This window comes from Lissotriton helveticus, chromosome 11 (genome assembly GCF_964261635.1).
Source record: "Lissotriton helveticus chromosome 11, aLisHel1.1, whole genome shotgun sequence".
Classification (NCBI taxonomy): domain Eukaryota; kingdom Metazoa; phylum Chordata; class Amphibia; order Caudata; family Salamandridae; genus Lissotriton; species Lissotriton helveticus.
The window spans coordinates 816,145,508-816,163,081 of record NC_136072.1 but is presented as its reverse complement, the minus strand read 5'-3'; the positions used below and the strand labels follow the sequence as shown (position 1 = coordinate 816,163,081).

General features: G+C 45.9%; 1 protein-coding gene across 1 annotated transcript in view; it reads right to left on the bottom strand.

The window, feature by feature from the left end:
• ACTR1B (actin related protein 1B) overlaps positions 1–17,574 on the bottom strand; it is a 78,301-nt gene that overhangs the window by 23,491 nt on the left and 37,236 nt on the right. The window contains exons 3-9 of the mRNA XM_078666938.1: positions 11,469–11,544; positions 10,996–11,121; positions 5,840–5,964; positions 5,521–5,737; positions 5,239–5,331; positions 4,972–5,146; positions 3,723–3,784 (exon numbers count right to left, since the gene is read on the bottom strand). Coding sequence (XP_078523064.1) covers positions 3,723–3,784; positions 4,972–5,146; positions 5,239–5,331; positions 5,521–5,737; positions 5,840–5,964; positions 10,996–11,121; positions 11,469–11,544 — 874 coding nt within the window. The remainder of the gene's footprint in view (positions 1–3,722; positions 3,785–4,971; positions 5,147–5,238; positions 5,332–5,520; positions 5,738–5,839; positions 5,965–10,995; positions 11,122–11,468; positions 11,545–17,574) is intronic.

Genomic DNA, 17,574 nt, shown 5'->3' with positions numbered 1-17,574 from the left:
TCTGTGCAAATGACTAGTATTCATTCACTATCAAGATCAAACCCCCTTTAGAAATGTATTTCAGCTTCAACCTACTGTTGCTTTTGGAAAAACATGCTTTAAAGGGCCACATTTGCTAATATTTTCCACAATGGGTTTGGCTGAAACAATCACAGCAATACAACAGAATGCAACTGCACTTTGTGTCCTTTAAAACGTCCTTAAAATTCCATAGGAAAGTATCACTGTTAATCCTCAACCTCACTCCCCACCAGTTGTAAAATCCTATCCAGTTCTGGTCAAAGTTACATACAGTGCGGTTTCATTTGGATCATTTGTCTCAAAGTACCCCTGTTATGTGATCCCCATTGTGTCTTAAATAGTTGTGAATTTCGATGCACGAATATGCAGCACTGTGATCTGTTTTTGTCCCAGTCCAAGCCTGGTTGTTGAAATTTACAATTAACTAGTAACATGTTTAAAGATAAGCCCATAACGTTTGCCTCTTTCAAAAGCCATGGGAAACGTTTTACTGATCAGGCCTAAAAGTGCAATTTAATAAAAATGAATTGTGTTCGATTTGAATAACGGATGCTGGTTAAACGCAACTTTGAGATTACAAATAATGAATCTAAATCATCAGGCTGCCATATTTCCTGATTTTAAATTGACATATTTCTTCATTTTAATTGTGCAGGAACTTTGCTTATTCGTGGGCTACACTTCCTCCGTATATTGCTCAGCATCAGTACTAAGTGTGTCAGCCATTGCACTAGATAGCTACTGGACTATAGTGGGGTGCTTTCAATATGGGACTCCTCAAAGCAGGACGTTGGCTGTTATCATCTGGATTTGGCTTCAATCACTGCTCAGGATGGGGGCATGTAACAGACTGGAGCCGCAGCACTAGCTATGCAGTGCTCTTAGCTGGCTTCTCGGTTTTATTGCCAATGTGTATAATGCTTTTTTGCTATTTTAAAAGTCGTCAGTATTGCCACTGAGCATGTTAAAAAGATTCATGAGTTGGAGAATCAGCTACGTAGAAAATCTCTTACACCAAATAATGCTGAGATGGCGAAACCAACATGTTCTAAACTAATTTATTTCATGAATTGCAAACTTCTAGCAGAAGCAAACTAGTGCGACACATAGTATCTCTAGTTACTCTGGGGGTATGCAAACCCAAGCCAAGACCTTTCGGTAAACGATTGTAACGGGCGGGATAATCATGGACGGATGTTTCTTCTGCTTATTGTAGTTGTGTTCTCCTGTTCCTGGGTGCCTTATGTGATCGTCAGTCTTTTTCAGGCCATAGAACATGCATATCCTAAGACGTCCAGTAGCGGAAGTGTGGTAGATGAGGGCCTGGGGCTCCTGCGGGTAGAAGGATGGAGGGGGTCGTGGGTGTCACACAAGTGGCTAAGGAAGCGGGGCCTCCAGTAAGCGCTATTAATAACATGTAAACTTTGAAGAAAACTGATACCTCACTGAGGCGCAACTTACTTTTGAGTCGACTCACAAATTATGTGGCTCGAAGCAGCTGCACAGGAGGGGCTGGTGTGCTTCTAAGGCTGCTGAAGAGCAACTCCAGGGGCCGCCGCTGGTCAGGACCCTCAAGTGTTTGATGGAGATAATAAAATACCCACGGCACAAAACTCACTTGGTACACCGGCCGCATCATTAATCATGCTGGTTGCACGTCGGGGTAAATCTGTTACAGCACCTTGGCTGTGTTGGGGACTGGGAGCTCAGAAAGACATGCGCGAATGGTTTAATTGTTGCAACTTGCAAGTGAGCATGCGTGGTGCAATACGCATAAGCCCGATGCGTGATACTTGGCAGTACTGTGTTTTTCTTTTTTGGATCCATTTCACAGAGAACCAAAAACTTCGAAAGGCGGAAAGAGAAGGTAATGCCTGACTGTTTGTAATAACTGTCTCTCTCTGAGTCACGCAGGGGTCGGTTCCAAACGGCCAAATCGGCCCCAGCAATAGAACCGGCCCCCTGTCACAAAACCGACCCCCACCCCCCTCCAGCCGACCGGGGGATTGCCCGGTGCCCGGACTTACCAGTCCGGGCCTGCTCCCTTGGATGGAGGATATTTTGTTCAATTAGACATTAATAACTTTTTAAGTTTTGACGTGTATTCAATTTTCAAATTCTAGCTTGATTACTTCGAATGTTATTACTAACTTTCTGAATTCTTCCCGTTTGTCAACGGTTCAATTTTTGATGTTCATCATTTTGTTTTCAGATAATTCGAATTAATGGATCTCTACGGTTTTTGCCTCACTTCCTTCCATGGATTTCAACACCTTCACCATCCTCGTACCAAGTTGCAACCTGTTTGGATTCCTCATCGTTCGTTTGCATTCAAAAGAGGCAGCTCTACTCCTGCTCATGGCTTATATTGTTGGCGTGATGTCATTTAGTTCTTTATTATTCTTTTATGATGTAAGCGGCTGTTGTGAGTTGCATTAAAAGGATTAATGCATAATGTTAGCCTCCGTGTCTTTAATGAAATCCAGATTCTCTTGTCATGTAAATAGGAGAATCGCAATTTCTAACAACCAATTATTTGAACGAGGCTTCACTGCTTGCATTCACTACCCCTCAAGAGTCATGTGCCTAAAGTGCACAACTTGATTATCCAACAGCAGTTAACCATTACTGGTGACCCTCAAACACCAGTGGTAAACAAAAGTAACCACCACGGATACTGCCCAGTAACCTACAGTTGCACTAGACTCCTGTTATCACACAATTAAAACTGACCAGCACAAGACTATACAAGTAACCTTAGACATACCTTAGGGGAGCCGACAATACAGCGCTAAGAAACACACCATGGAAGAACCCCAACAGAGGGATGTGGAGAACCCTAGACAAATTCCTAGTCCCTTACGAACCCCCATGAACAACGAAAATCAGGTTGCACAAGCAACCTGAGGTTACACACACAGGGGATCGGGCGAGGCAGAGCGGTGTAGGACGCGACAGGGTAACTGGATAGTCAGTAGATTCAAACTTCCCCACCAGGCTGACGGTCAGCAATAAAAGAAGCGCCAGTACCTATATATTTGTGTTACTTGTTTTACGTTCACTGTTTACAAGTCAGAGGGGCAAGGAAACGCAGGTAGATATGCTCAATTCGAAAGCCCCATAGAAATCTGCAGACAAAACTCAAAAACGAGAGCCCCTGCGAGAACAACCGCAAAGTGTTCATACATGTTATTTGTCATATATTGTAATGTGAAAATACCAATAAAAAGGATTGTAAAAAAACATAAGCACTGCGATAACCAACAGGCCTAATGTGTTGATGCATTCAGTGTAAGCACATGACAGTGAGATACACAGGAGGGAGCCAGCAGGCAAAAAGGACTATAGTTGTACACAAGGTTTTCACACAGTTCAATGGAAGCACTTGAGTGGGTGAGAGATACACCTAAACAGCCAGTATCATTAGATGAGAGAAAAATAATCCACTGAACTAAGCAAAGAAGTGATTGACAAAGTCTCTACCCAGTGCCTATAAGTGGCTAGTCAAACAGACAATGGCTGAAACAGGTAGTCCTAAAATCTATTCTATGTATATTGTAAGCAATGGGTTACTTCACTCTGACAGCTGTGCTGTCAAAACTCAGACGTAAAAATAGCGAAATATCTGTCTGTCACAGGATGTTATTAAGCATTCCCAGATCTGATTTTGGCTTGTGCTGCACAATTACAAATGATCATACCTTTATTTTGACATCTTTTGGGGCAAGTTTCTTTACTTCGCTGAGTAAGCGATCGCCAAAACCTGAAAAGGAGCCAATGAGTTTTAGTATTCATATCAAGGACATGTAAGCTATCACAATTACAGGTGCCTCAAACTAAAACAAGATGAACCCTCCAGCAGGTTTGTGATGATTTAAGGGAGCAGAAAAACTATGTAGTCCTGTTATGCCCAGAAACACACACTACTTTCTTAAAACAAGTCCTCCGATTTTAATTTCTTTTCCATTTGTCAAGATTTTTGTGAAGGTAGACTGATCGCCTGTTCAGACATTGTGTACTTTTCCAGCGTTTTTCTAAAGTATTGCGTGGTTCCATAGAAAAAGATGGGATGACGGATGGCATGAGGTATTTTGCTGCTGCACAGGCAGATCTGTGCCCTATAAAACCGAGGCTGTGATGTAACAGTAAGGGTAGGAAAATTATATAAGGATCTGGGTTTGAAAATTAGAACCACAGGCTAGTATTAGCCAAGGCCATGTTGTCCCTGCAATGCCACTGAAACCCTCCAAAGAATGTAATGTCCTACTTTAAAGGCACATATCAATCCCTTCCCCACATTATAAGCCCAAGGAGCGACTAGTTATAAGCTCTCTTCTCTTCCACTGCTGAATTTCATGAATATCGGGTGGCATCATAAGTCAATTTGACATTTCCTGAAGCTCCAGCAAATACTAAAGTAATGCATTTTTCTTTCCTCTGCAACTTTCACTGCTATAAGGCTAGATTCTAAGCCTTTCCATTCCAAGGTAATGTGGTGTGTTTTGACACCCAATGTTATTGAACTTCGGAGTTATACCCAAACTGTGTTGCATAATTGATATTCATGCCTACACAGTGATACCAATATCTCAAAATTCTTGGTAGCTCTTCCAACTTCGGGGCTTTGTAGGAGTATTAAGATGCGCAACACTGGCTCAGTGTGCATAGGAAACAGCGCAGGAACCTTTTCGGGTTTTGCCCTAACTCTACATCTCGATTCATTAATCCATCCATTGTCTTTTATGGGGTTTTATGAGTGAGCCGAAGGAAAGCTTTTTCAGCAATTGAATCCTCATAACATATGAATATACCATGCACGGTAAGCAAATGGCACCTCATGGAACGAAAATGAACACAAAGCTAAGTTACAATCTAAGAGGTTCACTTTATAGGAAATAAAATGGGACTGAACGAAGAATCATTGGAAAACTGATTTCCAGTTTACAATACCTTTAAACAGTGTAGAACCACCCGACAGAACAATGTTGGAGAAAAGGGTGCGTCTTAGGTCCATGTCAGACTTCTGGATGGCAAATGCCAGCACCTCGTGGATTCCTTCACTCTCGTCCCCAATAAGATCTGGTCGGAAGAGCAGCTCGGGCGCCCGGAATCGGGCTGGCCCAACCTATTGGAGCACACAGGGTGAATATCATGACTGGTAATCAAGGGTAGCAGGTGACTCTGGCCAAGAAGTTACTCAAGCTCTGGAATACTCACATCCAGTGTGCTTCCATCTGGCAGCGTGTACTGCACCTTTTCTGCCTCCAGGCTCTCATCTTTCTGAGGGTTGATGGATAGATAACAAGCTCTCTGGGCCGAAACAAAGAAAAAGACTTGTGAGTAGGAAAACGAAAGCAGTTGGCATTTCTTTTTCTCTCCAGTCCCACAACACCATAACCTTTTACAAGATTTCTGATCTATGTCAAAGATCATTTTAAGCCAACTACAGCCGTCTAAACACCTTTAAGTACTTCTGTGAAGATGCTAGTAGTTATTCACCTCCTTTATGGTCTTCACCACTTCAAACTCTGCTGAGGTGTGGAAGTCATAGCCCTCCTTTCGCAAAAGTAGCCGCAGATATTTGGACACATCCCGACCAGCTACATCCACCCTCATAATGGAGTGAGGCATGGCAAATCCCTCGTAGATCGGCACAGCATGTGTCACACCATCGCCTGCATCCAACACCACACCTGTGGTGCGGCCTGTGGCATAGCTGCAACAGGGAGAACAAGTGGAGTTATACCCATTACAACAAAGGCGCAGATAAGAGCAAATGCCGGACTACATTCTCCCAGCCTCCCAAAGCAGAACTTACAGACTGAGTACGGCCTGCATAGAGATGAACAAAGCTGGCACATTGAAAGTCTCAAAGAAAACCTCAGCTGCCCGCTCACGGTTCTTGCTCGGGTTGAGAGGGGCTTCCGTCAACAGAACAGGATGCTGGAGGAAGAGAGGATGCTTAATAAAGTAGCTCGGTGGTTAGGAAAGATGATAATCTAACAGGCCATATTTGGAAGCAAAATATTTTTTACATGCAACATTGTACCATGTTTCAAGAATTTAAGGTATCATTTTTGCATTGTTACAGGTCAAACAAAAAGACAACAAATGACTACTTAATAAAGGTGTAAACTCAATGCTCCAAATAATTACAATCTTTATATTTTGTTCTCCCCTTATCCTTTCAATTCAAGGACATTTATCCGTCAATAAGGTTTATTCAGTGTGAAGCTTTTACTGATGCTAAATATTTTTTAACTTTGTGTTTACTTGGTTAGACTTCCTACTGGACAGCTAATTTCACTCCTCCCCCTCAAATTTGTTGTATAAACTGTGTGCATAGGTCCTTTGGTTTGTCTCTATCATGTATGGCATGACAGGTAGGATCAGCAATATCCATTGCCATCTCCACCCAGGCATAACTCATGATCGCCTGTCATTGTTACCCTTCTTCATAAATTCATGTACTAATTTGTCTCAAACTTGGGTCGTATTCGCTCCTCTCACCCCTCTCTGTTGTACATGAAGTATTGTGCTCTCCAACTCAGCCCCACGAACATGAAGCACTTCTTTCTTCCAGAGCATAGTTGCCAAGGTTTCAGATTGCTATGTGTGAGATTTTCATAATTTCAGTGCAATTACGTGTTACACTTCAACGACTATTAATGACACTTTCTCGCAAGCAAAATCAAGCAATGATGACTAGGGAAACATAAATAACAAAATTACACCCATTTGAGCAACAAGAAACTCCAAGAAGATCTTAAAACTGCTGCAAAGCACCCAAAATGAAAGAGCACTAACCAAGTGCCCTTCTAAATCTGGTCGTACTGTTAAAAAAATGTGTAACCATGATACTGAACATTAAACAAGTCTTTTAGAGACTGTACTTTATTAAACTTCTGTGCACAGAGCTGTTGGCTGGCCAAAGGTGAAGTGAAAACACGAACTGCAGCAGCACACACCCCGGGGCATTTTTGACAAATCAGCCAGAGTGGCAGGAACAATACCACCTCTAAACTTTGCTGTGTAAGGATAAATATATGATTACTGTCAGGAGAGACCCAAACATTTTATAAATTACCCCCGTTATTGAGAAATACACTGCAAACGTTAGCAGGAGGACAGAAAGCCAACTGCACTCGCCAAGCTCTTGAAATCGTGCACGCACGTACTGGGGCAACGGAGGTCAGACCTTAGTAACTCCACAAGGAATATAAACCAACTGAAACCACGTTGCAAGTAAAGTATATTGCACTACCCGTGTCTTTCAGAGAGGAATCATTGGCGTTTGAAAGATAGGGATTTTCTGTGCTGACTAGCCAAGACCTATGTGGCGAAAGAAGCTTGAAGAACTAGACAGTTTCTTAATATCCCTTTCAGGGACACACTTGGACACAGCCCACTGGTAGCCTCGAACTTGTAGCCATGACGGGGCAGAACTTCTGAGCTACAGTTACTGCAAGTTGACCGGCACTGCAGGGAGTCGATTGCGCACTTCTGCTAAAAAGCTAATAAATTCTAATACTCTAATATTGTAATAATATGAACACGGTCGGCTGGCTGCAGCAAGCACGGTCTTCCTTACTTGTGAGGCTCAGGCCCGAGCCACGACAATTCAGGTTTACTGCGGTGGTGAGCCGGCAGGGCTGCTGCCCACCTCTTCAGAGTCTAGCCCTGGCTGCTGTAACGTCACTCTCTCGACAATTTGAGGTAGGGTCATCTTAGTGATTTTAAATTTACTGCAGCCATGCGGCGGTGCGAGCAGTGCTGCCATGTTTTGCCAAAATCACCTACTAGCCAGCCTCCCACAAACTGCAGCAGCAGCACTAGCAGGATGAGATATCCCTGTGGCGCCTAAAGTCAGACTGTATCACAAAACCTGACTTGACTGATGTATCGGGAGTAGCCACTGGGCACTAACTCAAAATGACTTCAGTCAGAGCCACTCTGGGAATCTCCTAGATTGATACATTGTAGCAGCTAGCTGCTACTAGCTCAGCCAGTCGAGCCCCCAAGTTTGCGGGAGCAGCGTGTGCACACCACGGCACACTGCCAGCCACTCCAGCTTTAGTTTAGAAGTAGGCATTGCGAACGGCTTGACAGCTGGGCGCTATGCCTATTATGCATGACAATGCATTTCAGTACAGTAATGCGGAGCACCACACTGAAATGTTTTAGTCTAACGCCTGATGCAGGGTACTTGGCAGGACTACTTTTGACGAGAACCAACACTAAGAGCACAAACCTGATACTAATTATTATTTTTCGGATGATGCATTAGGCCCAGTAAACATTTTTCTGGTTTAAATAGTTCAGCCCTTACTCATCTCATTGGCAATGATAGCCATGAACTCCTCCCATAATTCAGCAACTGGAGAGGTCAAAACTGTATAAGATCCTGCTGCTGTGAATCCAAAATTTCCATGTAGGACAGAAAGTGTTTGACGCACTGCATATTTTATGCACACTTTTATAGTCAAGGTACTTTTTGCGCAAAAACATTAAATTGAAGCAGTTTAAACCACCTGTTCTTAGACATCTTGGGAGTAATACTCAAAATTAGTTGGCAGACTTCCCCATTATCAACTAGGATACTTCTCTATCCTCCCTCTTTTTCTCAATCAAGCTTTCCCAGGGGATTCTAATACTAGGCATTCCTGGAGTTTCCTTGCTCTTGCCATGGTGTTCCTTCCCCTCAGGAAGTGCTCACAGACAATGGTCTCTTGAGCTTGGTCCTTCATAGAATATGCATTTGTTCAACTGAGAAAGAAAGGCAACTGCAGTGAGCACAGAGGTAGGCTCCAAAGATCAATAACTAAATCACAAGGTTGCCTCATACTTTTTTTTTTTTTACTAGTTGTATTTCCAAAAGCAATGCTTTGCTAGAGATCAACTGAAAAGTGAGAGTTTTTTGGTCCAGGACTCCAAGACACGTTGTTCCTGTAAGTTCCATTTTGATCCACTGGTCTCACAATGGGAGTGCAATTTTCCATAGATTCAACTAGTGGACTGAGGATCAGCTACTGTTAAGATGTCTGGAGCAAAAGTATTATTCCACGAGCTCTAGCAATTGTGAAACAAATTTCATTTTCTGATCAACTTTTACTCTCTCTAATCCCTCACATCAACCTCCTACCCAGGTTGGACCACCGGTTCCCAAAATGGAAACAGATCATACTCCAATTTTTTTTCACCACAATGGTCGCAAGTCGCTGATCACGGGGGAGGGAGCCGATGTCTCACGATTCCAGGACCATATCACGAAGATACAGCGCCATTTTGTCAGGACGCAGCTTGTAAAGCTCGATGGGGAGACCATTAGGACCCATAGCTTTTCCCGAACGGACAGAACGAATAGCGAGTGCCACCTCATCAACCGAAAGTGCTGCGTCCATCAGGTCCCTATCTGAATCCGACAGGCAAGGCAACGCAATATCTCGTAACAGCAGATGCGAGTCTTCCTCTGGCCTATCGGAAACTGGGGAATACACATTTCGAAAATGTTCAGCAAAACACTCAACAATCTAAACGGGGTCAGTCACACGCACTCCATCAGTTCTCTCAATCACAGGAACCACACGACTCGCCCTCTCCCTTCTGTCCAACCAAGCAATAAATTTCCCAGCCTTGTCTCCCACATCATACAGCCGGCCCTGCTGCTCGCTACTCATAACTCTAGCGACGTCCGTTGCCAACGCCCTATAATCAAGTTGTTTGAGACTGAGGACATGAACCCTATCATGAGTGATACCCAACTCCAAATCCCCTTCCAGATCAGCTATTTCGGTCTCGAGGCGGACCACCGCCTAATTTTTGCTTTTCTTGGCACCAGCAATTAACAATAGCGCCTGTCCACGGATAACAGTCTTGAAAGCCTCCCACAGTGAAACAGAAGAGGACACAGATCCCACATTCTCAGCAAAATACTGATCCAGAGACTTGACCAACTCAGCCCGGGTTTTGGGGTTATAGAGATACCAAGGATTAATCGGGGCCCCTCGACCCTCAGCCCCCGTCTTCGTGTCCATCAAAAGCCACAGTGGGGAGTGATCTGAAATACCCCGAGCCAGGTGTCTAACTTCCCTAACTGACGAGGCCTGTGCTGCCGGCATCAAAACATAGTCAAGTCTAGAGTGACTACCGTGAGCACCAGAGAGGAAGGTGTATTGCGCCTGTCCCAGATGCAGCAGCCTCCAACAATCTACCAGTCCCAGCGTCTCCAGAAAGCCACTCAGCCAAGACTGTGATCTCGTGAGGTCCCTTGGGGGGGGGGCGGGGGGGGGGGGGGGGGGGGGTTAGCAGTCCTCCCTACCAGAGACGACGGAATTGAAATCTCCACCCATCACTAGAATGCCATCTGGAGGCCCCAGAACTACTCTCCCCAAGTCAACAAAAGCTGTAGTCTGCAGACCAGGTGGGACATATACAGAAAGCAGTGAGATAGTCTTCCCCTCCCACCTACAAGTGAAAGCAGCATAGCGCCCCCTGTCGTCGAGGAGTATGTTGTCTATCTCCAGGGGGAGGGAGCTCTTAACTAGAATACCCACCCCCCTAGAGCCAGTTGAGAATCCGGAGTGTGCAGCAAGACGATATCCTCACCGATTCATAGCATGGCATGTGTTTCCGATCAGATGTGTCTCTTGCATCAGGGGAGAGGCGTCTCAGCAGTTGCAACACTACACACGTTTTATCCTATCCCCCAACCCGTTAACATTCCAACACAGTAACTTCAACCCCCTACCCCCATCCCAGAAGTGAATGCAGAACCCACCCCACAGTGAACACAATACCCAGATCCAGAAGTAAAACAATACGTTGCCTTGAGAATAAATGAAACACACCCAAACCCCCCCCACCACCCCCCAACAAATACCGGACACAACCCCCCACCCCCCCCCCCCCACCCTGCACCCCTGCGTTAGACTCAAAAGCCTCCAGTTAACACCCATCCAACAGCACAGCTCTCACCTCTTCAGAGAAGGTCTGCAGCTGATCCTTTGAGTAAACATACTGCCAGATTCGCTCCATGTCGTTCCAGTCCCGCACTATCCCGTGTTCCATGGGGTAGCGGATGGAGAGCAGTCCACGGTGTTCCTGAAAGAGGAGACTGACAATTAACATAGAAAAGGATCAGCATTGCCACAGCTCATAATCAGAGCGGGATGTGAAGAGTGCTGCATGACGGGGGAAAGAGAGAAACACTCGGTGGCTGGGGGCAGAGAAAGTGTTGAGAGTTCTGAGAACCCAAAAGTGTAGGTCTGAACTTTGGAGGAGAGGAAACATGGTCAGAAGGTGAAGGGATCACCTATGGGGTGGCAAGGTTAGTGGTAGATGGGAGCGGGCATTCAGAAACAGCAAATGAGGGCACTTCGGGAGGTGGCGGGGCTGACTCAGGGGCCTTAAGAAAGGTAGAGAAGGACCTTAACACCTGGGTAGGTTACCTCTGCTTTGGGTCCGATGAATAAATCCCCCTCGAGGGCTCCGGCCATGACCCGCACATGCTTTGGACGTCCCACACTACAAAAGAAAAAGTAAGAGCAACACATGAAGGACAAGAGAGGAAAGGTGGATGGTCTCTGGGCCAGAGTTAATGAGACATTGGCGACTTATAAAAAAGTACGCTTTTACAGCATTAGCTTTAGACCAGACCTAAATGTGATGCATAAGTAACCCAGCCCTCGAGACAGAAACTCAACACCTGATGTCCAAAGTGCTTCTAAAGTAATGCTGTATGTGAATTCACTGTTCAATAATGTCACGTGTCGCAGGCCTTGATGCATGTTAACATAACCATTCTCTCATCCTTTTAGTCCACAAATCAAGGTTAAGTAAAATGTTGATGTACTAGGCCTCGTCTGGGCTTTCTTACATGTGAGTTTATTGGCTTAATTTCTTGTGCAGCCATCAGAGTTTGTATGAGATAAACTGTCATATTTTGTGCTGCTCAAATTATAATAGACAGTAGAGCCTTTTTACATTCTGTGCTGCACAGTACACAGACCATCGACTGTAGATTGACTATGTGGAAGTTCTGTGCTGGAGAAATTTTAAAGATAAAAATCAATAACTTCTGTAACCTTCCTAATAGACTAATAAAAGCATTGTCTTTTTTCCGCTGTAGCAAATGCAGCATAAAGTGGAAAACAGCCTAAATTTGCTTTATGAACAATAATGCATAGAAAGCATCGAAAAGACAATAGCCACGGGGGCAATCAGACTGACTGGTTACTGGGGAGAGATGCTGACAAATACATACAGAAGAATGGAAAGAAGATTAGTGATGGTTTGTAATAAAAATAAAATGTATCCCAAACATATTTGGAACATGAACAACAAGTACGGTAGTTACAGTTTTGTTGAACTGTAATGCAAATTTGCTATCAAAATCAAATGCTCCCAAAAATATTTGCAGTTGGAAAAACAATGGGTTCAGACAATGTTACTAAACTATGGTGCAATTTTAAGGACAACTTTATATACCATTTCTCTAAAGCGATCATTTAATAAAACATGTTTGACGTATGTCAATATGTGAAACAAAAATTAATAAAGCAGCGTGAAACCATTTCATGCAAAAATAATAATAATTATAAAATAGCGGGCCCATTCCTAAAGAAAGTCACACAAGTCCACCAGCAGATCTATGGCCTTGCATGGGTGCAGATCTATGACGAGAAACATTTCTTTACAGAAATAGGCCTAGAAACCAGCTGGTTTACAGGCATACTCTTAGAAAACTTCTATGAATTTAATTTTCCCATAAGCAAAAATACAAATGTAGATTTACTCACGTGAAAATCTGGCAAGTGATTGCACACTCGCTTGCTAAAACGTTTCTCTTTTTTCTCCAGTTGGAAATTATTCTCTTACTAACATGGAAAAAGTCTTACTTCTGCCTGTGTCAGGAGTAAATTCATGACCTTTTCTTTTTTTTATAACAATTTTATTTTCTTTCACCAACATACAGTTACAAATAACCAAGTGCAGTCTCTTACAATCACAGGTATCGATTGTAGGAAGGTGGCTACCCGACTATGGTTACCCCAGATTTTTTGCCTGTGTTTAGCTGGTTTTTTGACTTAGTTGACCTGGTTCCCTGCTAATCAGGGCCCCAGGCCATCTGCTCTCTCTGTAAAATGGATTTCATGTACCCTAGGTACATACCACAATTGGAAATGGACTCATTGTCAGCCCCTGTATAATGCACTATAGGTGCCCAGGGCATAGGGGCCACCAAGGCCTACCAGGGGCTGCAGCATATCTTTTGCCACCCCTGGCTGGTTCTTAAATTGACACAACTGGCTGATCACTCAGCTGGTGTAATCACCCCTTACTTAGATATAGTATACCTATATTTAAACCTATATCTGGACACATATAAACCTGTGAGCCACTCCTATGGAAGGCCTCATCAATCCTGGAGGCAGAGTGCGTGGTTTAATGTGAGATGGAGCTCTAGCATGAGCTGAGCCTGTCTGCAGCCGTCGGGAACAACTCCCTAAGCTGTTTCAGGATAATGCCATACCATATACTCTTAAGTGCCTTATAATCCTCGCGGTTATATAGCAACTTTGGTTTGGCTTTATCAAAACATGTCGTGTAAGGTGTCATACGATTTGGAATACTATCCCCTCGCCAGTTCTGGCGACGGGGATAGCATTCCACCCCTCTAGAGGGGTAAGACATGTTACTTTGCTTAAATGCGGTTAATTTCTAAAAGGGCCTTAGATCCACAAAATGGATGCCTCTGCCACAGACAAGAGTCTGACCCCCTGAAGCTGACCGAAACTCAGCCAAATGGGGCCTGGACAAAGGGTTTCCTGTCGCAGGAGGGTGTTACCACCCTCCAGACAGGAGATAGTGGATTGTAGCAGGGAGGTCTGAAAGAAACCAGACACTGCCTGGGGCGCACAAGGCTGCCCCTTGCATAATCCGGCCAAACCGGTTCTGGGGCACTCCAGCCCTCGTGCCAGGGCGGCCTGGATCAAAGGAAGGGGGTGTATCCACCCACTTCCTGGGTCCCACCCATAGGAGGGGACCTAGCAGGTAATCCAGCCCCCAAAATTAGTATAAGCCTGGGAGCAGTGCCAATGCACTTCAGATTAGCCTGAAGAAACATAAGAAACGAAATTCTGGACCCTTCGACATCCTACTCAACGTAGAAGCCCGAAGAATCTCCCTTGTGGTCAAGGAGTGACCACCCTGTGCAAACAGGCACCATCCAGCTATCGACGTCTACTTTGTTGCAGTTCCCGCCGGAACTCGAGCGACAGAGATCGACGAGATCAAGCCTGCCTGCTTTCCAACAGCCCGATCCACAGTCCCTGCAGAGCTGAGACCCGTGGAGGCGACCGGAAGCGTGGGGCACGCCATCTTGAATTGACCACGAGACGCTGACTGTGCAGCCCACGAGTGACCCTCGAAGCTGTACACCGGGGTTTGAGAAGCCCCAACCCTGAGCCACTCTTGCACCGAAGCTCACCCCTCTACACTCATCGAGTGCTGCGTGGGGCCCTTCTGCTACTTTTGGCTCAACGCGTTGGCCCGGTCACTTGCCAGCCGGCTAGTGGCCCCTGTGCCGACGAAAACTTGAAATCGACTTGTGAATCTGGTTGCTCCAGATTTGCACCAGCTCCCCTGAAAAGGAGCCCCCACTCTGACCCTCCTGGTCCGAGTGAGAAGCAATCTCCCGGTTCCGCGTGGATTGCTTTTGCCAAGTGTTGTTTGCTCCAATCTTGAAGCCGACAGCACCGACGGCGAGAGCCTGCGTGGGACAGATCGTGACCTGCTCCTGGACGTCGTAGATGCCCCAGAGCCCACGTGACAGCGGAGAGAAGCACCTCGACAGCGACCTGATTGCGCCCGACATTGCCTGGTTCCGTCCTGGTTCCACCCTGGTCACTGCTGAGTGACCCAGACTCTGTCCCCTCTGCTTTCAGGTACTTTTCGACTCGAGTCCACCCTTGGACTCCACCGGACACTTCTCTTTCACCCCGCCTGCAGCCCTTTCAGCTCCAAGCACCAAGAGCCTGCGTGACGAAACCCGACTCAACTTCGACCCTGTGCACCCGCTTCCTGTGGGTGAGGTAACTTTGCTCCGCCGGTGTTCCCACACTGGTACACATCTCTAGGGTCTGTGTCTTAAGTTTTGTTCCTCTAGGTTCAGCGGAAGTGTCCTTAAACTTTAACTTTGCAACTTTTACGCACCATTGGTTAACATTGGTGCATGCGTGCGCTTTCCGCACTGCTCCCGAATCCCGTGGGCCTCTCCCGACTTCAGCACTGCTTGTCCTGACTGCTCCCAGCGATTCCCTAGGCCCTAGGCCTAACCACTGTTCGATTGGTATCTCTTATACCACTTGTTTAGTATATGGTTTGAGTGGCCACCCGCCCTCATCCATAATTGTGCAACTTGTATGTTTAAACTGTGCTTTTGATTTAACGCTTGTGCCCCTTTATTCATAAAGAATACTGGGGATTGTTTTTAGTAATAAACACATATATTTTTATAATATATACTTGTGTGGTGTCCTTTCATTTGATATTACAGGATTGTATATGGTAAAACAGCTCGCTTAACACGACCTCTTAAGTTAAGCCTTTAGGCTGCTTAGTCCATGCTACCCCTAGGATAGCTTGTCTAACAAGGTTGACTTACAACCTGACACCATAAGGGATTGTTTGGTCTGATAATAGGTGGTTCCAGAATTGGAAACATCACCTATCAGGCCAACTTCTCACATCGATTAAATCAGATCCGGCAGTATTTATTCAACAATGTTCAGTAGCGCTGTTCAGCTTGCTATCATCCCTATACATATCTAACTTTGCCTCCCTCCATCCCCCCCAGCAGTACGAATTCCCTCCTGTCACCTCAGGGACCCCACCTCTTCATCGACTGTTTTCAGGTGTCAATTCTGCACGTGGTGGTTCACACAAGTTTCCCCGAAAGTCATTCCATTTCCCCCAGACTCGCAGCCACTTTTTGTGGCACCCCCTCTGTGTGTAGACCGCTTTCTCCGCTACCATTGCGATGTCCATATCGTTTTCCAATTGTAGTTGTGTAGGTGTCACCCCGGATCACCAGTTCCGTGCAATATTTCGCTTAGCGATGACCAATCCCAAAGTAGCCCATGCTTTCTGCGCCGCATTAAGATCTGTTGGCTGCCATATGTTTAGGAGACAACATTTAGGGTCTGCCAGGACTTCCACCCCGCTCACCTCCGAGATTTGTTCCAGCACTCGTACCCAGTAGGATTGTATATTGGGGCAATCCCGTATGGTAGTAGGTGCCGGTCTGCCCGCATCCCCGTAGGCATAGTGGGTCAGGCGCTCGCCCCAGTTTGTGAACCATGGTTCGAGAATAATATACCCTATGTAGGACTTTGAGCTGCACCAATTTCAGGCGGGATGGAATCGCCGCCTCTCTGGCTGACGCAAGCGCCTCCATCCAATCCTAGTCATTAATGTCCCCCAGTTCTACTTCCCATTTGCTGCGCAGCACTACTGTGGGGTCAGGCAGGTTGATCAAATTTTTGTATACTAGTGAGATAGCCTTTTTGTCTAGGTGGTCTGTGAGGAGCCGATCCTCAAGTAGCGAGCCGTCAAGTGGCGAGCCGTCAAGTGGCGGGGGGTGAAACCTCTTCGACCCCACAAAGTCCCTCATTCGGAGTTATTTCCAGTAGCACATTTTAGGTTCGATAACTCCTACCTCTCGCCGTCTCCTCAGAGTGTTCGGTTGCGTCCGCTCAGGTTCATGGTCAGCTTGAATGATGTATTGGACCCCCGCCCCCACCCTCTTTAGTACCTGTCCATCCATTACAGATTGCAATATTGACAATTAAACTAGGACCGTCACTTCCGTCGTAGTCTCACGGTCCTGTTACAATTCTTCATGATGACCCCTTTCAGTCTTCCGACGGTGGTGGTCTTCTTCCGGTCCTCTGCGGTTCGCTCCTCGGTTTTTCGGGCCTCTTGCTGGCCGCCAGCCCTCTAGCCAATCCCTTGCCTCTCCCGGGGACTCAAAGAACCAGGTCTTCCCTTCTGATTCTACTCGGAGCCGCGCCGGGAATAACATTGAGTATTTGAGTTCTCTTCTCCGTAATTCCTGTTTGACCTCCACATAGCTCCTCCGCTGTTGCGCCACCGCCGCAGTATAGTCGGTATAGAAGTTGACTTCTGAGTTCTCGATTTTGATCAGAGGGGCCATTCACGCCGCTTGCAAAATGGCGTCTCGGTCATGGAAATTAAAAATGCGCGCCAAGATGGGTTGTGGCGGTTTCCCTGGACGTGGTATCCCTCCTGGTACTCGGTGGGCCCGCTCCACTGAGAAGTATTTCGATAGGCCTCGCGGTTTCAGCTGGTTTTGGATAATATCCTTCACGAAGAGGTCAAGGGCCGGGTCCCCGGCCGTCTCCGGCACACCCACCAGGCGTACATTATTGCGTCTTGATCTATCTTCCTGGTCCTCCAACTTCGCTTTTAGCATCATGTTATCTTGCTCCAGCCTGTGCAGTCTGGCCTGTAGGTCTGCTGCATCCGCCGTGA